Raw genomic sequence first — 25,211 nt, forward strand, 5'->3', positions numbered from 1 at the left:
GGAGGGCCCCCGTCCCCTCAGAGGGAGCCGCCGGGCCGAGGCGGTGACAGGAGCGGCGGCGGGGCCGGGGCCGGGCCCGGGAGGCGGGCGGGCCGGGCGGGCAGCGTCGCCGGGGTCCCACCGAGCTCCCCCTCCTCTTTCTCCCAGCGCGGCCCGGTCGGGCTCGCCGCTCCCGTCGGGCCTGGCGGGGTCACCTTCATGGGCGGGCGGTAGCGCGGGGCCCGGCGGTGCCCGGGGCCTGGTGAGGCTTCGCCGGGGACAGAGCGGGGAGAGGAGGCGGCGGGACCCGGGGCGATGTTCGTGCAGGAGGAGAAGATCTTCGCGGGGAAGGTGCTGAGGCTCCATGTGTGTACCATGGAGGGCGCCGAGTGGCTGGAGGAGGTCCCCGAGGACACCACGGTGGAGAAGCTGAAGGAGCGGTGCCTGAAGCACGTAAGGAGAGGCGTCCCGTCCCGTTCCCCGGGGCTGGCGGCTACTCACGGGAAACCCTCGGGTGTGGTGGGTCCTGCGGCGCACTGGCAGGGAGCGGCGAGCCCCGGGCGGGTGTGAGCTCTAGATAGCGCCGAAATCTCGGTGCTTTCTGCGGTACGTGCCGCGTTCCGGGCTGGGACTGAAAATCATGGTCGAGGGGAAGGGCAGGCAAGTCCCCCTGTGAAGGAAACAGATTTTGCCAACGCCCTGTAAACGTCTTTTTTTTAAAAAAAGAAAGCTCAAGTAAGTGTTTTTGTGTTCTGGTTTCCTGGGTTGTCGTGTCTGCCACCCCCCCGAATTACATGAAACTGTTCCATATACAAAGAAAACGTCCGTTTCAAGAGTTTTGTGTGTTGGAAAAGGAGGATTTGGGGGGAAATTACTTTGCAAGCTTTAGTTACAGAATTTGGCCTGTGTTTCGTGGTAGTGTTAAAGATCACCATCTCCTGTGTGCGCTTTATGAACTGGTGACCGTGGTGTGCAAGGGACTGGTGAACTGCTTTCTGATGATTTCCTCTCAGAAATTATAGCCTGGTTTCTTTCTTGTTTCTGTTTAAGAACAAACAGGGGAACTAGTAACTGGTGGAGAACTTACCTTTTTTGAAAAAAGTCTTAGTACGGCCTTACCCCGCATTGGCCCAGTAGCTAGTGGGATATTCGGTGGGAAGATAATAGACTTGTCTAATGCTCTCCCTGTGCTCTAAGCAGTAAGGTCTTAATGATTGTGTCCAAAGGGTAAATTACCAATGACTGTCTGGAAGAGAAAACTCATAAAAATGCACAGGCGTAGTCTGTAGAAGTTGAGTGGGAATACACTGGCTCTTTGTACTCGCATGCTCAATTATCGCTCATATGTTTGTGGGTGTTAAATGTTAAAACCAGTGGTTTCAAAACTGTTGGACTGAATTTTGAAGATCTGCCATGACAGCGTCTTACTTTAAAGCAAAAACATGATTGACGACAACAGTCTGTAAGGTTGTGAGCCATGACCAGGACTGTCCTAAAGTCTGTCATTCTGGAACCAACACAACGTGGTCTGGCAGCTTGAGTCAAAACCTGCTGAATTTCTTGCCGAGAGCTTTGCTGAGAGATGTGTAACTTTTCAGTGGCAAAAGCAAGAGCCTCTACTCCCATCTCTGGGAGTGCAATTACTAAATGGCATTTAATAGTGGTTTGTTTGTCTTCAAAGTCTTGGAAAGACTTTTTTTTTTTTAATAAAATATGCTTGCAGTAGGAGAATATACCTGTGATATGTAATTGCTTAATCCCTATTTGAAGGGTAAAAGGTTTTATTTTCTGAATGAGCACACTGTGAAGTAAGGGCTGCCAGCAGCCCAGGCACCTTCTGCCTCAGGCCTGCTAGTTGTTTGCTTTCAGCTAGAACCCCTGGAAACTACAGGTCACAGAACACACTTCTTTTTCTTGTCCCGTAGTCTTTGTAAGTGCTTTTTGATTTAGGGATGAGAAGGACTATGTTTGGGTTTTCTTTGCCTGAGGTAGGTGTGATTATTCTTGAGGGAAAATGGGGGTGCCTTGCTGAAAGCTGTGGGGTTTAAGGCCCCCCACACTGTTATGTTCCTGGAAGAAGTTCAGTGCTCCTTTCTTGTCCCCCTTCAGCACAGCTGAGTGATTAAGCAGAAGAGTGGTGCAAAGACTGCCAAAACAGGGTGGGGTAATGATTACACACATATGTGTGGAGCTGAAAGGCCTTTAATTATCAGAAAGCTTAATTGAATAGATGCTCGCGTTGCAGTGCAAGTCAGGGCAGAAGACAATTGATAACTTGGCATGATGTTTGATTTCATTCTCTCTGCTGCTTTGTGCTAATGGTGTGGATTTGCATAACCATTATGGATAATATATAGTTTTATGGAAGGGAAAAATAGAAATGGAAGAATCATGACTCCTGATCATGGCTACGTTGCAATGAATCTTGATAGCACCTTGAGATAATTTATGCAGCCATCTCTTGTGAGATGCTGATTAGTATGTTCCCTAAAGTCTTTGAAATCATTCTTCCAGGAAGGAGAGGAAGGTAATGTTTGTAAGAGATTTGAACTAGGAAGGTGGCCACTTTTCCCTCCATAACATTCAAATGCTTACTGATCTCTGAAGTGTCACTCTTGATGTCTTCCCCCCCCCCCCCCCCCCAATTTTATGTTTTGGGGTGTTTTTGTTACAGATAAAGCAAAAAACCCAAACAAACCCCTCCTACTAGTTTTGTCTCTTGACCTGTAACAATTCAGTGGTGATTGTTGTTAAACTGCTGCCTTTAGTAATGCTGTCTATGTAGTCTGTGAACAAATACCTGATAATACATCGTTTCCTTTCCTAGTTATTTTTTAATTCGAGTTTCACCACCAAAGTGTTCTCTTGGAACAGTCACTTGTCCCTGCACAAGGCCCCAGCACCTCAGCAGGAGCAGGCCCTGAGCTCTCCTGTGGTTTCCTTAAAAAGCAACTATTCATTTCAGAACAAGAATTGAGAAGGGTCAGCTTAACCACAGAAACTCAAGCTTAAGTAATATTATGATTCATAATTCTTGTGCCCAGTGTTGACAGTCCAAGCACAGCCCTGCATGGGCCAGCGGTGCTGTAGACAGGTCCTGGTTCCGATACTCTAATGGCAAGAGACCATTGCTTCTTGCTGAGGCTCAGCAGTATTTCTGAAATACTGCTGTAAATTGTGGTCATGCACTTGGGATGCACAAATGTGGGCTGTATGTGTGTGTAAGTTCTATGGGTAATTTTCCTGGCAGTGTGGGGCAAGGTTTTAATGCTTCTGTTCCCCCTTTTCTTAAGCTGCCTCAGTGATACTCACCTGGGTTTTAAGGTATGATAAGGAGTATCTGTGGAACAGAGATGCAAGGTGCTAGTTCTCAGAGTACAAAGATAAGGTAAGGTAGGTTCATGCCCCTGGGCATGTTTTGAATACTTTGTGAGGAATGCAGATGGTTTAAGCCACCCAAGCTTAGTAGCAGGGAGTCTCAATGCTATTTTCAAATGTTTCTGTTAATAAAAGCAAATGAAAAATGCTTTTTCTTATTTTAAAAACAAACAGAAAGCCTTGTGGTTTATTAGGATTCCAAGCTTCGCAAATAGCATTTGGCATCACCAGGGCTTACAATGTCAGCAGTTGCTCAGGCACCTGTGAACAAAGGTTTCTCACCTGCCTGGCAAAGCAGCCTGCTGTAAACTCCAGTGTTAAAAAGAAATGCAAATATTTATGCTGGAAGCAAAATGATGAAACAGCAGATCCTCTCCTTACAATCCTTTTGTACAAAACCATGAGAGAGTGCTTATCTTCCCCAGCACGCTGCACCTCTCATTGCTGGGGGAGCAGTGCTTGTTAACCCCAGCCATACCCTGCAGTGCCCTGGGGCGTCAAGGTGCACCCTGATTTCTCTGCTTCAAGGTGCACCCTGATTTCCTGGCTTCCTTTCACTTGTGTGACAGATGCTTCCACTGCGCTGTGCAGGGAATTCCTCTCCCCCTCACTGCCTTTCCTGCGGATTACCAGTGCTGTTCCCTAGGCAGGAAGATGTTTTCAGTTACACTTTAAAGCATTGTATTTAATACAGAAATACTGTATTTTGGCAGATGCGGTTCTCATGAAGCAAGATTCCACACTGGGATCTGATGATAAGTGGTGGTAGTTCCTGGTGGTCTGTTGAGAGCTACTGGAGGCACCTGCCTGTTAAGATGGCTTTTCTAGTTCCAGGGCATGTTAAAATGTTAAGATAAGCTAAGCATTTCACTAAGCAGTCTCTTTGATATAGGTACTGTCCATATATGCCTTATTAATATATGCAGTTGTTGATAAAGTGGTTAGAGGAACAGAAACTAAGAATAGGTGTCCACAGGACTCTTCTTTTAAAACAGCAACTTTCTTTTTTTTTCACTTTCACCTTATTAGTATTCTGATTGCACGCACACGCCACCTCTTTATATGTGCTAGGGTGTCATCATTTAACCCCAGCCAGCAACTAGGCACCACGCAGCTGCTCACTCACTCCCCCCCACCCAGTGGAGTGGGAGAGAGAATCAGAAGGAAAAAGGTAAAACTCATGGGTTGAGATAAGAACAGTTTGATAGAACAGAAAGGAAGAAACTAATAGTGGTAACAGTAATAAATTACAATAATAGTAAAAGGATTGGAATATACAAAACAAGTGATGCACAATGCAACTGCTCACCACTTACTGACTGATGCCCAGTTAGTTCCCAAGCAGTGATTCCTCCCAGACCAACTCCCCCCAGTTTATATACTGGGCATGACATCACATGGTATGGAATACCCCTTTGGCCAGTTTGGGTCAGCTGTCCTGGCTGTGTCCCCTCCCAACTTCTTGTGCCCCTCCAGCCTTCTTGCTGGCTGGGCATGAGAAGCTGAAAAATCCTTGACTTAGTCTAAACACGACTTAGCAACAACTGAAAAGATCAGTGTGTTATCAACATTCTTCTCATACTGAATCCAAAACATAACACTATATCAGCTACTAGAAAGAAAATTAACTCTATCCCAGCTGAAACCAGGACATGGGGGGGGGGGGAAAGGATATAATAGGTCTGTGTTGTGTCCCATCCAGTCTCACCCCAAACATACACCTCCCAGCTCCAATTTTCAAGTTCTCCCTTTTGGGCTCTGTCTCTCAGGATCTGTAACAGTAATATTTTGAGCTTGTTCAGAGAGGTGATATTCCACTGATGTACTCTTAGGCATTTTGGGTAACTTACCAGATCAATTACAGGAGGTACTTCCAGCTGCTTCTAGGCTTTAATGTGTTCTTTGGCTTTTGTTCAGCAGTTAATGTGCTGAAGGATTAGTAAGAAGCTACTGTTACACAAAGCAGGACTCAAACATTCTCGCCTCAATCTTAGTGAGGCATCAGAACCGTACAGAAGTTCAGATGAGGAACTGAAGATCTGTCTTGAGAACAAGTGCATTATGTTTGGAAAAAAGAGCAGGTAGCTGAGTTTTCCATCAGTTGCAGTCACAACAGAAGAGGTAATGATGGACTAAAAAGATTCCTGTGGTCGAGGCTGGTGATATGTATTAATGATGAACAGGACTAAATGTTACGTTAAAGTGAATAACTGGTTTCAGTGGGGTTTCTGAAATGTGTGTTACGTGAACACACCCGTCCGCAGACATGGTAAAAGTGGCTTGGTAGAAACATGTATTGAAAGAAGTGTCATTAAAAGCTGTTTTCTGTGAGCAGAGCAGGTGAGGTCAGTATTAAGTGTCCTATTTTGTGGTGAGAACAGCATCAATTTTGTAGCTTTGGTAGGTTGTTATTTTTAATTTTGCCTTTCTGGAATTGCAACCACTGTGCTTTCTTTTTCCACTCAAACAAATTAGAAGCCTCTAGATGCACTGATGTAATGTTCTTGAAATCTATAGCTGTGGATCTGGGAGCCACTCTGGTGTGAGGATGAGTCAGTTCAAGGCCTGCGTGTGCTCTTTTTTCAGGATTTGAGCTTGATTTCCTAGTGAATTAGCTGACATGTAATTTAGAATTCTAATAAAGAATTGAGCATAACAGTCATATATTAAAAAAATCTACTGTACACTGTTTATTTATGGTTGGGAAGAAAAGTTGTGAATGTAACTTTTGTCAGTGCTTTCAGCAGGAACCCAGGTTAGGGCTCCAGCAGCCAAGTCTGTTGATTTCAGCTTCAAACAAGGTGTGGAAACTGCTCGCTCTTTCCCAGTTTAAGGTCAAGTATACCAAAATCACTGCTGGCAGTTGCTTGTTTAGTCTGACAGTGTGTGTAAATAATTATTAAATGAAGCAAAGAGCCTCTCCTCTATTTTGACACTAGTTACAAATGAGAAACATACTGCATTATTATAGCCTTCTTTTCTGTAAAAAAACACTGGATGGTCTTTGTAGATGTGTATTCTTAGTTCATGATACTAATTGCTACCCTCAGACTTCTCACTAAGAGTGAGTGACCTTAGCTATCTGTTGCAGAATTAACGTAGCTGTGGGTCGTAGAGCATCCTTGCTTTGCTCCAAATCTCCATAGGCCTGACTATAGGACCAAGCACTCAAAATTAAGTGTGATAGAGATGTACCGTACTGCAGAAGTATAAATCCATGCACATAGGCTGGTGCCCTTGAAGGGCTTATTTGGGGCGATTGGGATGTAATGTTAGGTCTTTGAAACTGTCTGTTTCAAGAAGTGTTTTAGAACATCGTAACCAGTCAGCACTTAAATCATAGAAACATAGAATATCTCAAGTTGGAAGGGGCCCGTAAGGATCATCAAGTCCAAGTCCCTGATGTAGTTATTAATTTAACAGTATCAGGGAAGGAAGGCTAGAATCCTTCCTTTTGTTGATTATTCTTCCCAGCCAGGAGCTTGGATACACAGGTAGAAACCTACCACAGTCAATATTATTACAGCACAAATCAAGCCTCAGTTTCTTTAATAAAATACATTCTGTGCACTGGCCTCTAGTTTAAGCTGTTAAGAAGCTGATAAATGATGGTACAGTTTGCATGTGGAGAATCTTAAGTGCAGTGATTCATGCAGTAGGCTTATTTCTGTCTTCTGATCTTCAATATTTATTATCTTCTGCAGTGTGTACCTGGGAGCTTGGAAGATCCAAAAACCGTGACACATCATAAGTTGATACATGCTACTTCTGAGAAGGTGCTGACAGACACAAAAACAGTGTTGGAGGAAAACATTCAAGATAGAGGTAAGGTTGTCTGGTTTTTAATCCTGTCAGCCTGGAAACATGAGATTGTGTTTAACTATTTGTTCCAAACAGTAACCTTTTTAATATCTACTCTCTGCTTTGACATAGGAAGCTAATAAGGTGGCAAAAAAGGAAGAGGAAAAAGACTTCTGGGGTTTTTTTTCTTCCCCCAGAGAAAGCACCTTGAACAGTTTGCATTTTTTCACACTTCCCTTTAGGAGTTGAAAAGGAATTAGGAGTGTTCATTAAGTCAATAAGTTAAACAGATCATTTTTACCTCCTTTTAAAGGATTTTTTTTAAACCTCCAGGGCAGCATTTATCTTCCTAATTGATTAAAAAATAGTTATCATGGCTGAGTATTCCAAGACAGACAACCCTGTCTGTGAAGGATGTTTGCTGAAGTGTATCAGAGTGTCTGCAGTTTAGATCTCATTCTGTCCTCTGCAAACATAGGTCAGAATCCATCACACTATAGTATCACTGACTACAGTAGAGTATGTGAGGTATGTATTTGCTCCTGAATGTTAAACGTATAAAGGACAAAACAAGATCTAAAGATGAGAGCTGTCAGGACAGCTGGAGTCAGTTTTTACGAGGCAGCTTAAGCTAATGGGCCCTTCTGGAGATAAAGGGCAGTGGTGCACAAAGTGAGAGAAGCCGGACTGCTGTAGACTGAAATACTGTCTGAACCAGAAATTCAGCAGGAGTAGAATTCCCGGGTTTTTGCCTGAGTTCATGCAGGCTGGAGAAATGCTGCTGTGAATACGAGCAGTTTGGTGTCTCTTCCAAGGCAGTGTCACCTATCACCTTTACAGCTGAACAGGAGCTGAGAAGTGCCATCTTAGGCAAAGGCAAGGGACAGCATTTTTGCTGATTGGTGGTGTATTATTTCTAGGCAAGGCGCTGGCTCCTACAGAGTTTTGAATTGCAGTTTGCAGCATCTAAGCAGTATTAACTGTGTAGTCGTAGTAAGCTGCCATGCGAGTGCCTCTTCGCTCCTTTTCCTGCTGCAATGTGCTGTACCTTCCACGTGCCTTGCTTGTCAGGGAGACAAGATCACAGCCAACAGCTGATTGCCACCGGCTGACTGCACAGGGCAGCCAAGAGTCAGCATGTGGATCCTTTGGTGTTCTGATCAGCTGGACAAATGAGGGTTAACAGCCTTCACCAGCTGTTGCTCTTGGCTGTTACGTGCTGAGCCAGACCAAGGAAACTTGTTGTGCAAAGTATGCTTTGTTTGCTTGTTACCTGCTTAATGCAATGGACTGAAAACTGCATGTCAGGCCATATCTGGTTGAAGGACTGCAGATGCTGCACAGACCTGTTTTGAGTTCTAACTAGTGTGTCTGCATCTTTCCACCCTTAGAATGTATGTGGTGGTAACTGAGGTGCTAGAAACTTGTAAAGCATCACGTAGTCTCTAGAAAAAGTGTGCCTCATAAGGGGAAAGTATTAGTCTTAAAAGCCCAAATCAAACTCATGCCAGGTCATATGGGATATCTGAGACCAGATATCTGTTTGCCCTTGAGACTTGCCCTGGTGGGCTACCAGTGCTGCATGCCTGCTGTAGACCATGAATTGTTCCACTGCCATTCAAACACAAAGGCGAGCTTCAGCCTGATACTGGAAGTTCTTGTTGAAGCTTGGCATTTGCCTTGCTGCAGTTGAAGGAAGGCCCCAGCTTAGACCAAAAACCGTCTGTGGCCTGTCTCTACTGCTTCCTTCTCAGTGGAAGCACTGAAAGTGCTGATGCTTTCTTACTATGATGAGCCAGTTGATGTACTATTAATGTACAAGACAACTGGAGCCTTTCTTTAATGGTGGTGTGTGAGGAGAAGTAAACAGTAACAGTCCAAGCATAACTAATAATGGACCATGTTTTGAATTCATTGTGCACTAAGGAATTGCAAATGTGAAGGGGAGTGTGTAAAGCCATACAGGTTTTAAAGTGTGAAAAAGGTCTAATGCTACTGGGGAATTAATACAAAAATAATCTCCAGGAAAAATTGAATCTGTGAGGTATCTTACAAGAACTGTTTTCACATTACTTTCTAATGTATTTCAGTATCATTCTCTTTCTAGATGTCTTGCTTTTAATAAAGAAGCGTGCACCACCTCCGCTCCCCAAAATGGCAGACGTGTCAGCAGAGGAGAAAGTGAGTTTGAAAGACTTCTTGACTTGGCCGTTTTGATTAACTGCTTTACTAATGAGCTGCAAAAGGATTACTGTAGTGTATTCTTTTTGTTTGTAGAGGCAAATGCTGCCAATTAAATTCTAGTGAAATTATTTCGTATTTCTTACAAACTTTGAGGAAGCTGTTTTTCCATTTTTAACTTTGATTGTGAGAACATTTGCCTTAGAATAAGACACACGGATACACTCTGTGGAAGTGGTATAGATTTGATCTTTGAACAAATGTCTAATACCTGTATAAGCATAGTTCAGTAAGTGCCTTGCTTTGTCTCTGAAAACCCAATAGAAATATGTTGATTTGCTGTCAGGCTGTCTTCTGTCTTTATCTGTGTGTGGCTTGTCACCCTCTAACCAGGTCTCTAGAGCTGACGTGTTGACCCCCTACTATTATTTTTTTTATTTTATTGGAATGTAATTGTTACTGAGGGTCAGTGATTCTCAGGATGATTCTTATGCATGAGTGGTACTGCAGTTGATGTTATCGCATAAACACTTTGAGCAATGGTGTGCTTGACATTGTGAATTCCTAGGTGTCTCTACTTTGTCCTTGCACAGCTTTGTTTCTTCTTGCTTCCTGTAGGTATTGGTGTATGTCTCTGTATCCCTTCCTGTAGGTATTGGTGTATGTCTCTCTTCAGTATGGTCTTGCTGTGCAGAATGTCACTGTAAGAGCATAAGTTATAAGACTGGGAAATATTTGTAGTTTGTACCCTGCTATGTTTGTACCCTGGACTATAAGCATGTACTGAAAATCCAAGGCACCATATATCTCTGCATGATACTTGCAAGTGGCGAAGCACTTCCAGTGTTAAGCAGTTAAGTGTTAGTCTGTGCACAGTATTGGTACATCTCTCGACAAACCATGGGTTTGAAGAGAGCGTGCTGTGAGCAGACCATGGGGAGCAGAATATGGTCCTGGGCACAGAGGCCTCCGAGTTCTCTCCATGTTTGATACATCACTTTCCCTCTTTATGCTGGAATTTCCCTGTGTGTTTAGATAACAGACGTAGGTATAAGGACTGAAAGTGGGGCAACCCAACAGGTCCAGTTTTGCTCTATAATTGCAAAATGATACTGGTGCTATTAATCCATTGTATTGCTAGACTGCTGTTTCTCATAGTTGCAAGTTACAGAGCACTGCTTGATGCCTTGGTGAAGAATATGAAACTGCTCTCCGCTATGCTGTGTTCTCTGTTCTGTGGATAATGGGTTATGAAACCTGATCATGTTTCCTATCCTTCAGAGGAAACAAGAGCAGAAAGCTCCTGATAAGGATGCTATTCTCAAAGCAACTGCAAATCTGCCCTCACGCAATGTAGATCGCACTGTGGCCCATCACAACATGAGGGATGTAAGTATTAGACTTGACTTTTTTTAACTCACACACTAACATCCAAATAGGCTTTTATCTTGTATAACCTTTTCTCTTACATGTGAATATGATTGTCTTCTCTGGAAGAGAAATTCAGATTTATATAATGTATATTAAAGTAGATAGTTTAAGATTTAGATACAGGTCATACTATTTAGTGATAATAAAACACTCTGTTCTAAGTCAAGATTTTAAATGTTTTATTTGTCCATGGGAGAGCCACAGTAAACATATTCAAGATCTGGCAAATGTGAAGTTAGGGGGGGTTATTTCTTCAGTCTTAAATAGTTCGCGTGTTTGCAGTTGTTTTTGTTGTCTCTTCCACGGTTTTGAAAAGAGAAATAAAGCATAAATTGTGACTTCAGTAATTGAATGCTGATAGAGTCCGTAATGCTTCTAACTGTGAGTTCAGCAGTGTGGGGACTACTTTCACCCTTCTGTACTAGTAGGGGTATGAAGCAGCGAATCTGCCTACATATTGCATGCTGTCAGTGTGCCCTAGTAACCCAAAGGGGACAATTGGCATTTAAGCTGTTTAATGGCCAACATGACCTACTGAGCACAGCATATTTAAAACCAAATGTCCAACTGAAATGAATTTGTGATGCTTCAGTTTAGAAAATAGCTTCGATCTATGTTGTTCAAATTTAGATTACTGGAAAGCAAATAGTAGACTAGGAAGGCTTGTTGGTTCACAGAAGCAAGTAGCACTGGTATGGAGCTACTGCGATTCTCTTCTTACAACACTTCTGCAAGGTGGGAGTCAAAGTGTTTCTGTGAAGCAGTGAGTTTTCTTGAACACTGCACATCTTGTGGTGGTACTAGGCAGCAGGCTGCAGTAGGAATAAAAGGACCTTTCTGCCAAGTAGCTTTTACTTATGTGTAGCACTCCACAGGGAAGGCCCAGTGCTTCTTGAGAGACTAAACAATGAAAATAAAGCAACCTTCTGTACAGGGGGCCAGATTACTGCTGAGATACTAACAATAGATATATTAAGATTCAATGATGTCTGGTAACTTCCTGTCTAAATGTTTTGACAGTTTCCTTTCTTGCAGTTCCAGACAGAGCTCCGGAAGATCTTAGTGTCTCTCATAGAAGTTGCCCAGAAATTGCTAGCACTGAACCCGGATGCAGTTGAACTATTTAAGAAGGCAAATGGTATGAACATATCTTTATAGTTACTAGTTCAATCCTGGGAATTTGTTTGCTTCCATAGCAGAAGAGTGGGCTTGCAGAGTGAAGTCCAGACCCTGATGTAATAGCAAAGCTACTACAAAATTTGTGGCAAAGGTTCCACCCTGTGGATATAGATTGTATAAAACTTGTGAATTTATAAGGTCCCTTTGGGATGGATGAGAAGTTCCACTTAAAAATAAAATAATTAGTAGTGAAAAAATCTGAAAACTTCGCGAGTTGCACTTTAGAGATGGTAAAGAATAGTTGAAAATGCACAAGGAGACAGTAAAATGAGAAGAAAGTATAGCTGTTGCTTCAGTTTGTGGGAAATGCTTGCCCTTGAGATCTGCTACAACCAGATCCAGCTTACTTTCTAGATAAATGATAAATAGATCTTCAGTGAATCTCCTGTATATTTACTTATGTGGAAATCCTGTGCTCATGTGAGAGTTAGCTGTCTTTTATTTGAGATCTTGAACACATCTGGACAAAGTCTTTGTCCTGGAAGAATCTATCTGAGCCAGACCAAGCTGAGTGCAGCAAATTAAATGATGAGATAGCAAATTTGGGACAGAAACAAAAGAAGGGATGGAAGAGAAGAATGGGGTTTGAACTTAACACATGCCATTCCATTGAGAAAGGGTTTTATTTTAGCTTGAAGTCAATCTGAACATTGTTTTGTTTGTGTATGTGTAGCCATGCTGGATGAGGATGAGGAAGACAGAGTGGATGAGATAGCTCTGCGACAGCTTACAGAAATGGGGTTTCCAGAAAGCAGAGCTGTCAAAGCCCTTCGATTAAATCAGTAAGTGTACTCAGCACACTGCCTGTAAATTACTTGATATGGTTAAAAAAAAATTTGCTTTTTTTTTTCTAAAGTCTCCTTAATGTGGGTCACCTAAAACTAGGTTGGAAAAAGCATTAACTCAAAGAACAGTGCTGCCTCAGGCAGTGCGCAGGTGCAGATGGCACAGGGAAGGGGAAACAGTGTTATACTTGCTCTGGAAAGAATAGCTGGTCTGCAGTTCACAAGGCTGCCAGGCTTGCTCTGTTTCCAAGTATTAAACTCACATTTCCTTCCACTTTAGAGTTCAAATTTTACAGTGAAAAAAAGCAAACCTAGCCCATCCCCATTGGTCTTTCAGCTGTAGAAAAATACTTTGTGCTGATCTTTTAAAAACATTGCAAGAATATTGTGAAGTCTGGATAGCAACTGTAGAAAAATAGGAGGTAACGTAGTTTTTCTCATGCCCTAAGAAGAATTAGCTGGACTGGCTCACTCCTGAGAGGGGTTCATTAGGCCATTCTTGAAAATGTGTAAAGATAGAGAATCCACAACATATTCCAGTCACTCTTTTCCAGTATCTTTCCCTTGTGGCTCAGAAAGGCTTTCTCCCCTGATGTCCTCCATCTTTCATGTTGTAACTGGAAAGCCAAATAGGCAAAGGCTTTCCTTTCTATGAACATGTAATAATTCCCATGTGTCAAGTGAAATTACATGTTCAGTTGCCCTAACATTATCTTTGCTTCTTCCTCTATATTCATTGGGAAGAGATGTGTTGGGGCACTCTCAAGATCCTTTAGGTTGAGCACTTATGTTGCATGGCAAGTGACCGTGTTATGATGATGATGTTCTGTTCCCTTGCGCTGGCCTCTCCTTTGAGGGATCACAGATTTCTTCTTAAGCCAAAGTGGAGGAAGAACAGAGTGGTACATGTCCAAGGACAACTGCCTGTGTTGAATTTTGCTCTCGGTCAAGCAATATTGTGTGCATACAATGTTTTTCACCCTTTTTCTTTCTTGTGTTGTTAATGGCATTCCTTGATCACTGAATGGATGTCAGAGCGAGCTCCTTAAGAAGCAACAAAGCAGCTTGCATGTGAGATGTGGTTCCATGTAAATCTGGAACATGCTTTGTTTGCAGTTTTGTCAACAGTTGCAAATAGTCAGTGTTTCTCTGTTGTGAAATGAAGCAGATGATGTGGAGAATAAGGTGACTCCCTCAGAAACACCTTTTAAAATCTGGGTTGCAGCTGTCCAAGTTGGACTTCATTCCTCTGACTTGCTGGCTTCAGAGAAGATGGTTGTGCCCTGAATGCACAGGGAATTAAGGCACTCTGAGATTTGCTCCAAAACTTTTTTATGACTTTTCAGATACTAATTACCCTGCAAGTCAGTATACCATGGGAATAAATGCAAAGGCAAATGTATGTGGAACACTACTGTACATCTAGAGTGTTTCTCATCCCTGTGTTTTGATTTGCTTTTCAGTATGTCAGTGACACAGGCCATGGAGTGGTTGATAGAACACGCAGATGACCCTACAGTGGATGCTCCACTTCCAGGTCAGACTCCATCAGAAGCCACAGCTGAAGCTGGTGCATCCTCTGCTGAAGCAGCTGCAGGTCCTAGCTCAGAAGCGGGTGGGGAAGAGGCCAAGGATGAGCTGACAGAAATATTCAAGAAGATCCGGAGGAAAAGGGAGTTTCGTCCAGACCCACGAGTACGTGCTGTTTATCTTGCTGTGTAACTTAGGATTGGAAGGGACTGCATGGGCACCATGGATGTTTAGTTAATAAATGAAATGGGACATCTGGGTAGATGTGTATTATGCTAGCTTGACAGTATTTTAGTGGAAGTCTTTTAGGGACTGTTTAAATTCAGGTTGCTGGAAGGGATATTACCTAATTAATGCATTGCTGTCTCAGATAGCAGTATCTGAGTTACTGACACTGTTACTTCTGCACCTGAAAATTAACTGGTGGGACTGAAATGAGCTGCCAGACTCCTGGCATTGCTTTTAATGACTGCTGTCTAGGAAGGAGGGGTTGCAGGGCAGGAGTAGGTCCTTTTGCTGTAGAAAAGAACAGAAGAGCGCTATTGTATTTAGGGGGCAAGAAAAAGTGTCACCAGCAGATTTAAGTCTTGCAGCAAATGCACAAGTTAGCCTTTTTTTTCAGAACACAGTATTAGCTGAAGTGAAATGTGTTGTTATCACACTGTAAACTCACCAGGAGGTGCTCTTTAGAATCTAACACTTTGTTTTTACAACTAGCTCTTTCTTAAGATTTCAGTTAAAAGCTGCAAATGTATTTGATGACCTGGGTACAATTTCTGAATGATTAAACATTCTCATAACATTATCTAGGTACGCTTGTCTAAATACATAACACTCACTAGCAATATAATAAATCCAGGAAGTGAAATTAAATTGAGTGAATAGAAGTACAAATGCATGTGAAGCTTGATCTGTCAGTGAGATGTGAACAAAAGCTTTGACCTGAGAGAAGTTCTAAATAAGGTGTTTCTGCCCTGCTCTTCTCCTTTCTACCCCAGGTACACTTGCTCTTTGCCTTGCATTTAGCTTTCAGTGTTGAGGATGGGAACTGCCTTCACTCTTAAGATTTATTCTTCTTCCATAATAAAGACACTTTTGATATAGGGTATTTGAAAACTTTGTAGTTAAGAATACTCAGCGGTCTACAAATTGAAACAATGGGGTTTTTTACCCCACAAAAAGCTCCTGCACAGAAGGTGAAAGGATATGATTGTTCTCATTTCTGTTTTAAATGTTACATTTATTAAGCTGTGCAAATCTGATCTAGGCTGTCATTGCCCTGATGGAGATGGGATTTGATGAAAAAGAAGTGGTTGATGCACTCAGAGTAAACAACAACCAGCAAAATGCGGCCGTGAGTACAACGTCACTTCTGTTCCTTATTGCTATAATAGTCTGTTCAACCAATTCTTTTCATTGTTGAATTGGTTGATGTTTTGATCTATCATAAAGCCCAACTGTTACTGGAGATGAAATGAGCACTATATATTCTGTGCCTCTTTCAAACTAGATACACAACTAGAATACAAAGGTTTTAAACTTCTGAGAGGAACTCAGCATGCGTGAGGTTGAGGCTGATCCAGTTGGAATAGCATATGTGGATTTTCTAAAAGCTTTTGAGAAACTCCCTCACCAGAGTCTGCAGAAGAGATTATGCTATCCTGAGAAAGGAGGAGGTATTCCCAATAATTAATAACTGATTAAAGGAGAGGAATAAATGATCAAGCAAGAGGTTCAAGCCATGCAGTGTGTAAATTACCATTCTGCAGCAATGCACGCCACAGTTTATGGAATCAAAAAACATGAAGGTTTTCAAAGATTGATTAGTCCCCTGCTAGTGGCTGATATGTTAAGGAGAATTATGTGGACACAGCTGACAGCCAAGGAATCTTCTCTTCTTAAGCATCCAGTGCTGCTTACTGTTAGAGAGAGGATGTTGGGCTGGATGGTACTTCAGGCTGCTGCATTGTAACCATGTTGATGGGGTTCCTTTGAGGCGGTACATATGTAGGATAATACACATCTTCCCTGAGCTTTGAAACATCCAAAGTTGGTATAACTTCATTACCATACCAGGCACTGCTGTTGTTCCTTTGAAATAGAAGTTGATTTCTGTGGGAGCAACACACAAATGAATAGTAGTCCAGTGTGAAAAGAAATGTATAGCTCAGTCTTTAACTGTGAGAGGAAGAAATATTTTTAACATGCCACATTGTCAAAACTTTTGAGACACACTGATTCTAATGGAACCAATCATGAAATCTGTTGTGCCTGGTGATTTCTTTCAGTGTGAATGGCTGCTGGGAGACAGAAAGCCTTCTCCAGAGGACTTAGATAAGGGCATTGACACCAATAGCCCGCTCTTCCAAGCCATCTTAGAAAACCCAGTGGTACAGTTAGGGCTAACCAACCCTAAAACTCTACTAGGTAAGTCCTACTTGGGTTCCTGATATATGTATGCTGTCTCTGTAGTTTAGCAAATAAGAGTAGAGCCTGGATGATGACAGCACACTTTGTGGGCTAGGTGCAGCTCTGTACCCTTTTCCTCACTTTCAGCAGCTATATTGTTTGTTTGCTTCATACTGCAACTCAGCTAAACCCAGAACAGAACTTGGGGCTGTCCCAGGAATGATACTAATTTCCCAGGCTACTGGATTACACTTGCTGAACTCAGAACTTTGGTAGCTGCTGGCTGCAATGCTTTTGTGGATTTAGGAGACCTTTTGTGTGCTCCCTTTGGCCACGAGGGGAAAAATCAGGAATGTTTTTCACAGAAAAAACAAGGCTGTCTCCTGCTGTACAGCTTACTGTGTGTTGAGGCCTGATCACTGAGACAGAAGATAACTTGTGGAGGAGTAACCAAACAAGAAGTCTAAGCTAAATAAGGCCTTGCCTGTCAAAGTTGGGAGAACATATGTGAAAACACACTTCCCCTTGCTTGAGTTTCAGCTCTGTGGTAAAGTCTGTGTGCTCGTGGTCAGAAAGGCTGTGAGCACAGCAAGTGCCCAACTGATGAGCCTGACAGTGAAACATAAATCTCTGATGAATTGGTCTCTCTGACTCTGGAGGAGGACACAGAAGAATGACATTGGCTCTGTGATGTATATAAAAAGTTCTGTATTTAGTCTTTGGCTTCAAAATTTATTTGAAGCAATGCTTTTAAATAAAGGGTGTATGTGCAGCTCTTGAAAGAGAGCTTTTAAAAATACTACTTTAAATGTAATTAGGAGAGTTTGCAAGCCTTTAAACAATTCAAGAGCAGAACCTTCCCACTCTGATTTCTGAACAAATGGTCTCTTCATTTCCAACGAGGGTTCCACACTGCAGTGCAGAATATAAATAGAAAATGAAATGCCATTATGTGCACTTGTAAAGCTTGGATGAACATCAGAGAATATATTCCTAATGATACATCTGCAAATTTCTTATGTCACAGATTTTAATAATGAATGTCTGCATTTAATTGGATACTTAAAGAATGTTGATAAATCTTTAGTTTTAAGCTCTTGAGTCTGCAAAAGAATATAGTTAAAGTGGTGAAAGGTGAGATCTGGGCTTTTCTGTAGGCATGCTGCATGACCTTGAGCAAGGTATTAATGATGAGCCTTTCAGAGGTGCTGGGTACTTACAGCTCCCACTAATGTCAGTTGGAGCTTTGTACACTAACACTCCTGGGAGAATTAAGACACTGACCTTGGTGCCGGTCTGCCAGACTCTTACAACACTGACATTTTGGTGGCTTCTGAATAGGTCAGATGTGCAACTGCTTTTTTTGTCCTGTTCCGTGATAGCTGCTCCAAGTGTCCAGCAGCCCAGCTCAGTGTCTGTCATAAGGCTTATAAATTATTGCCTGGACCATTCTTCTGCCAAATTTGCAGCCTAGCTCTTGCAGTAGCTGCCTGGTTCCTTCAACATAAGTAGAAGAGTGAAAACTAGCACATTTAAAAGGGGAAAAAAAAAAAAAAACCAACAACAACAAAAAAAAACCAACAACAAAGCTTATAAAGACAGCTGTGTACAGAAAGAAAAAACAGCTCTTAAATATTTGGATTGCTGTCACTGTTCAGAAAAGGAGGTAACTGTTCTGCACAGCCTTTTCCCTTCTGCCTGTGTCTAGGCAGGTGGAACTGGCTGCCTCCCTGACATCCTCTACTCTCCAAACACCAGGAAGAAGAAAGCACATGCTGCTCTGAGGGAAGATGCTGCTTCCCTTCTGGCTCCAGAGGCCTCTGTGAAAAGATAGAGCTCCGAGATTTGGGAGCTTAAGGGGCTACACTTTTGCTGGCTCTGCTGCTCGTTCTTGGGTAGCCTTTGCATACCTGCTTCTTATTTTGCTGGCTTAGTTTTCTCTTCAGAGATGTTATGAGAGAGTAGCCATAGGATGTCCAAAGTGCAGCATAGGAAAGCAGATTTCTAAGATGGGCATTCATATGTGGATGAATCACATAGCATGTTCCCTGCTGCATGTAGACATTTGCTAAGGCTTTAGCTCTTCAAACCCATGTCCTTGAGGTTTTGTGAGGTGGACTATAATCCAAGCTGAGTATTTAATCAGCCTCTGTCTGCAGTGAATTTAATGCTGAGGAACGGGGAAAGCGTAACAGCCTGTAGCATCCCAGGCTGCGGAGACTTAGGAGTGCAAACGGTAAATGTATGATGTGTATTCCCACCATTTTTGTGTTTTATATTATTTTTGTGTGATGCTTGCCCACTGCCTTTGAGTTGTAGCTGTTTCTAACTGTCCTGTTGTTGAAGCATCCCAAGCATTGAAGCCTTCACTGACTAAAAGACTAATTGAGTGTTGCAATTTCCATCTCTTGGCAGCCTTCGAGGATATGCTTGAAAACCCCTTGAACAGCACTCAGTGGATGAATGATCCAGAAACTGGGCCTGTTATGCTACAGATCTCTCGAATCTTCCAGACGCTGAATCGCACGTAGAGGGGAATGCCAGTCCACTGTGCCACTTCCTACTGTCCCTCGCTTCACCTTCTCCTCAATGGGAGGATGCATGGATTGTTTAGGGAGGGGGGTGGATGGAAGGGGAAGGAGGGGGGAGATCCTGTCTGAATGGGTCTCTCGCATGAGAGCTTATGTAGTTACAGCCAACTGAAGTTAATTGCCTTGTGGATTTAGTGTTAGGGGAAGAGGTTTGAAGACTTGTTTATGTTTTCAGGTATTAGGTCTAAAATAAAGTATATCAAAAAATAGGAAAAGGTTTTGTGAAAACAATTAAGAATTTGATTGTCGGAAAGAAATACGATATTGCTTGTTAAAAAGGCCTGTGACAGTAGTTTTCTAGCCAGTTTTGCTAGCATCTGGCTAGTGTTTACAAAAGGTCACTGACCACTAGCATAAGATATTAATCATCTCCATACAGTATTAATTTATGGCTATATCAAATTATAAAATGCTTTTTTAAAATTGATTCTTAGGAAATGTTTTTTAAAAGTCCAAATATTGGGAGAGCAAGCACGTTTCTATCCAAACTTGTTTATCTTGCATTATAATTTAAACAGAATAATTCAGAGATGGAATTCTTTTAATAAATAGCATTACTTTTTCCTATTTATTTTCTGCGTTAGTGTTGTTGCAGTCCCACGGTGGTTATACTTGTAGGAGATTCTCTGTCAGCTACGTTAAAGATGCAGTATCTCTTTCACAACAGAACTTGCTACACCAAGACTTGGATTCTCAAGTAGGCTGCAGTTCCTAAGTTCACACTTTGCCACATCCTAGCACAAGGAGGGATATATTCATGTAGTAGGTTTTTTGCATTTTTATGTGCACAGTTTTGGAAAGAGAGACTTGTGGTTTTTTACTTTGTTTCAAACTGTTTACAGAAAAGCAAATAATTTGCATGGGTTTTTCATTGGTGATCTGTAAAGAAGCAGAACCGCTTAGGTTTTTATCTTGTTTAACGTATTTAAAAGCACGCTTGAGATTATCATCATCTTTGAGGTAGAAGTGGTTTTTCTTGACACTTATTTTTACCTTGGAAGTACCAAGAATGTCAGGCTGTGTCTTTCCTATCTTGTTAGAAGACTGACTTGAGATTTCAGACAGGAGTTGTGAGCTTTTAAGAATGGAACTCACTGTGAATATCCAGCTAGTTTTTATGATTGGGCTCTGCAGGTGTTTAACAGTCTGAACAACAATGGTTTTTATTTTCAAGTGAGTGAAACATGATTGACATCTGTCATAATCCCTGCCATGTCTTGTGTTTCACAGCCCTTTTTGGAAAGGCAGGCTAGGCAAGACCTGCCTCTCCAAAATGCACAGTAACCAGATGGAGACCCTATCCTTAAATAGCACAAAAGTGTCCTGTCAAATAGAAAGATCCTGAATAGCTCTGCAAGTCACCTTTTTAAGGGGGGTGGGGGAGGTGGGGGGTGCAGTTGGGTTTTTTAAACAAAAAGGCAACAAGATGCAACCTGAAACCCTACAACAAGTTTTGGCCTGAACTTGGCATCTAATCTATGCTGTTATGCAGTCAAGGCACTGAAGTTGCCAATTTCACATAATTAATATGAAGGGTGGGGAGATCAAAACAGTATGAGATTTTATCTTGACTTACTATCCCAGGCTTTTTTTTGTTATTTGTAATTTCACATTAAGCTTTACAGTTCATGACTACTGAAATATTTACTTCTACATTTAGAAATTCCAAGCTTTATAGAGATGATGCTTCTGTTCAAATTGGACACTAAAACCATTTTCCCAGACTCTTGCTAAGAACAGATGGACAGCTTGACAGTAAATTGTAACCTAGAAATGTAAAAGCTAGGAACCCAATCCTGCAACCTAGTGAGTTCAGTACAACTACTCATGAGTAGTTGTGACTGTATGTTGTAGTGTTACGAAAGGTTTTGATTATTTTGTCCTTTTTTTCTTATTCCCTGAAGCTTTTTGTGTGTAATACAAGACACTATTACTTGAAGCTTTTAATGTTAGAGGCGCATGTCCTTCTCTATGAATCAGGATTCTTGTAAATACTCCTTTTAATGAGTGTTTTTAGAAGACAAAGCTGGGAAAAACTACCCTGTAGTTTGGTGGGGTTTTTTTGGCTTCTGAATGAATAAGGACAGGTTCAGACTTAACAAACAGATACTTCGGTAGCAGTCTTGGTCTTTGCAGAATGTAAAGGCTTGTTAAAATGCTTCTTCTGATTTCAGTAATACATGATTAGACTCTGGAGTGGCTGTAGAGCTTCCAGACAGACCAGGCAAGGATCATCTGTCAACTTTAGAGTCATCTAAAAGTTTGGCGTCTGGTTTGCTGGCAGAACCTAGGGGACTAACCATATGGCAAGAGTGAGCAACCCATCTTGCCTGTACTGGCAGGGGAGGAGCTGCCCCCAGGACTGTCTGTTGCTGCTGCCAGGGCAATGTGGGTGATGAACTTGAACCAGCTCCCCAGCTTTTAGGGGATTGAAGCTGAGCGCATTCGTGGTACATGGTGTCTGACCTGCTTCAGAAGAGCAGAGTGGCTTACTTCTAAGGGTGAAGGTTCTGCTGCTTGTGTATCTCTGCATCAGCTCCACAGCAGTGGGATCAGGGTGTGATACTGGCAGGACCTGCTATTGAACTGTGCATGTTCTTCAGCATCATTTTGATCAGGGTGATAAAAGTTACCAGAGCTGCCTCCCTTGGTATGCCAGGACGGAATCAGTGCCACTGAACCTTTTATAAAGTAAGGAAAAAAAGTATCAGTGAAACAAATCATGCTTATGTAATAGAGGAAGGTAAGAATGCCAGGTTCAACAACATAACCTAATGTTGCAGCAGTAGTTAGAGACCTTAGGGATAAAGGAATACTGCATCTTTAAAATGCTTGAAGGCTTGAGAGTATGTGGTTATTTCTGGATTTTGTTGTTCCAGAGCTCAGCACTTACACAGCTGAAGTGTTGGAGAGTGTGTTCTTCCTGATCTACCAAACAGTCTTTTTGCTTGGTATGGCTTTAACATAGTCCTGCTTGTCTTTTGAGAGCTTAAGTTTCCAGTGGCCAGTAGCTGAAAGAGGCCAAAACTTAGGAGGTGTGATGTTTGCAGCAAGGCATAGGAGTTGATCTAAAGCAAACAAAAACTACCTTTGAGGTTAAACAAACACTTGAGGAATTATCAAGACACCAGTGTTGTTGTTAGGGTATGAATTAGTAGCAGACTAGGGAGCTGTGTGTCCCCATCACACCTTGGGTGTATTGCTACTTCATCACAGTAAATGGAGGGGGACTTAAGTCCACTGTGCTTGCAAAGGCATTGATTATCTCAGTTTTCACAAAACCTGCAAATAACTGAAAGATCACTGCTAGAAAGATCACTGCTATTGAGTCAGAATGTGCAGTCAGGTCTCCAGGCACAAGGAGTGTGTGTGGTAAGAGCTTTGCCTGGTGATAAACTGTCCTGTTCTGTGGCTGAAGGGTAAAGAACTGGTGGATGTGGTCTGTAAGCCAGTGAGAGGTCCCAAAGCATGTGGGAATAGAAGTTTTTGTTTAAAAAAAAAAAAAAAGTTTTTGTGAGGAAGAACTACTCACAGGAGTAAGGATTTACAGGTTCAAGTCCTGTGCTTGCATCTCTGGCGTTCAAGTTATAACTAGCAAAGACGTGTCATATTTAAGTGTTTCATAATGCGGTCAAGGGAATATTTGGAAACCTGTGAAATCAAGTAGTAAGGAAATGGGGTGGTAGGTGGCCAAGACAATGTCTATTTCTTACAGTTCTAGCTCTTTGCCCCATCAGTTGATACAGACAATCTTCTACCTTTTGATATTACATGAGTCTTGAAAGCTAGCTAGCTATTTATTTAAATATATATATAACTTATAATTTTGTCATCAAAACACTGATATTTTTAATAGAAATGTACTATATGGAAGTTTGTTCTCAGGGCTTCATATTTATACTCTCTTTATAGGGGGATGCATTTAAAGGGATGTATTTGGAAAATATGCCAGTGGCTATTTGACAGCTTGGACCTTGATTGTCTTGACCTGTGAGCCTGAGCTAGCGTAACTCTCCTAATAAACCTCTAGTGTCTGGTCCAGTCCAAAGAATCTGCCATTCTTTCTCTCCTTGTGAGCAGTGACATGAGTCTTCCTTTAAGATTGCTGCATCACTCCATGGAAATGGTCACACAAGCTTACCCAGCTGCTTCACAGTTCACTGATCTTTACACCATTTCAAGGACGCTTCTGTTCTCCATGCAGCTGGAAAATTGACTTGCACGGTTTCTAAAGCAGTCATCAGTGCACTCCTGCTCTTCTGGGATGGTGCAAAGTTCACTCCTGCAAGAGGTCTGAAATCTCCAGCTAATTGCTTCTTTTTGGCTGCTCGCAGCCTCTATCACAGACACGTCCCAGAACCTTGACCCCCATTTCTTTCCTCGCTCTTCTGGAACCAAACTTGTCTTTTGGAGATTGATCTTCATACCCAAGAAACGCTTTAGTGGTTATTGAAATCCTTTTTAGTTAGGACTGTTAGGATTTTTTTTTTTTTAGGCACTGTGATTCATGGGCTGAGGATCTTTTAATATATTTTGAAAGTTGTTTAAATAAGCATCGCACCAAACGAATGTATAGTAACACTGTCAGCAAATATTGCCTGTGGAAGAGATACAGAGGTTACCAGAGATCTCTACTTCAGTGGCAATTTTCCGAAAGTCACATGCACAGGATACCAAGTGTTTCATCCGAAGTAAATACCCTGTTTTTCTACTTTTAATAAATAACATTTTTATTAACTAGCAGAATAGAGGCACTTGCAGCTGGGTATTTCCATCCCATCATAAGTCCTTGTACTTCGAGGCATAAGCAAACCACTGACTGTATCCTCCTCTCTGGACTGATTATTTGTCTGAAGGACTTGTGTTGGCTGTTGTCGGAGGTACGACAGTCAGTGAGCCCGGCCAGGGCGGCAATCCCCTTGTTCCTGCAGAGGAAACAGCAAGCAGCATATATTATGTCTACGTGAACATGCTATCATGGTGGTGGTTCTCACCTGCATCCTGACATCTAGGTATAACAAAAGGGTTTTTTTTTTAAGGACTTCTTGCCCTAGATTTGAAGACCTTCAATGAATGCAGATCCTGTTTGCAGCATGTGAACTTCAATAAATATAAATGCATTAAATTCTTACTGAATTTGGGTATAGTTTTATATCATGCTCTGGGGAGAGGGAAAAAATTGGATCACGTTTTAAACTAAGCCCCACAAAACAAAGTGTCTTTGTTGCAGCAGGTAACAGAGGCCTGTAGAGATTTTTAATTTGCATATTTTTATCATAGTTTAATGAACTGTACAAGAATGTGATTTGCTATCCAGCACTTACCACAAGGCAGCACCAGTAAAATTATATTGCAAGGTACTGACTTAACATTTTTCATTTCACCTGTGTATAAAATAATTAGGTACAGCATATGATAATTTTTATATGGCACTGACACTGATGTGTGGCATGCACAGCTGTTTCTAAGATGTAACATTACTTTTATGAAGCTTAACTAGGGCGGACGCCACTGAGCCTGTGGAATTCAGGGTTCATTCTGGACATGCTCGCGTGGGTTTCTGACCTCTCCCTGAGTGGGAAAAACAGCAGGCTTTGCTCCTATATAATAGCCTTCCAGGCAGAAAGCAAGAAATGCTACTAATTGGTTATCCTTTTAAGCAGTCACTGTTGTCTACTGAAACATATTCCTGGAAGTTACCAAGGTTTTTAGCAAAGCCAGACCTGTTCAGACTGAAACAATTGCGTACCTTTAGCATGTGGAGAAGTCGTACCCACGGATGAGACTAGAATGAATGCTGAGTCTTTAAACCTGCTCACACATACACACTGAAGACACTGATGTTATGTGTGTTGTAAATTTATAATATATCTTAAAAATAAAGTTTTTTGATTTATTACAAGGTGTTCTGAAACATCTTTTTCAGGAGCAGCAAAGATTTATGAAT

General features: G+C 41.9%; 1 protein-coding gene across 2 annotated transcripts; it reads left to right on the forward strand.

Annotated features, from left to right (window-relative positions):
- UBAC1 (UBA domain containing 1) lies at positions 1-25,166 on the forward strand. 2 transcript variants are annotated; one of them, XM_075056087.1, is made up of 10 exons: positions 1-432; positions 7,062-7,182; positions 9,266-9,339; positions 10,621-10,728; positions 11,791-11,908; positions 12,623-12,731; positions 14,198-14,429; positions 15,532-15,618; positions 16,553-16,691; positions 19,089-25,166. In XM_075056087.1, the coding sequence occupies exons 1-10, from the start codon at positions 295-297 to the stop codon at positions 19,202-19,204; spliced, it is 1,242 nt and encodes a 413-aa protein (XP_074912188.1). In that variant the 5' UTR covers positions 1-294; the 3' UTR covers positions 19,205-25,166. The 2 variants fall into 2 exon arrangements, with proteins under 2 accessions (XP_074912188.1, XP_074912191.1); XM_075056090.1 differs by having other exon boundaries at positions 4-432; positions 11,806-11,908.
- The last annotated feature ends 45 nt before the right edge of the window (positions 25,167-25,211 follow it).

This window comes from Buteo buteo, chromosome 23, assembly GCF_964188355.1.
Source record: "Buteo buteo chromosome 23, bButBut1.hap1.1, whole genome shotgun sequence".
Classification (NCBI taxonomy): domain Eukaryota; kingdom Metazoa; phylum Chordata; class Aves; order Accipitriformes; family Accipitridae; genus Buteo; species Buteo buteo.

What these genes read in the sequence shown, in the direction of transcription:
- UBAC1 (XM_075056087.1), top strand. Translation starts at nt 295, where the DNA reads ATGTTCGTGCAGGAGGAGAAGATCTTCGCGGGGAAGGTGCTGAGGCTC. An exon ending in GGAAAACATTCAAGATAGAG is followed by an intron (nt 7,183 to 9,265) that starts GTAAGGTTGTCT and finishes TTCTCTTTCTAG; the next exon opens with ATGTCTTGCTTTTAATAAAG. An exon ending in CCCATCACAACATGAGGGAT is followed by an intron (nt 10,729 to 11,790) that starts GTAAGTATTAGA and finishes ATGTTTTGACAG; the next exon opens with TTTCCTTTCTTGCAGTTCCA.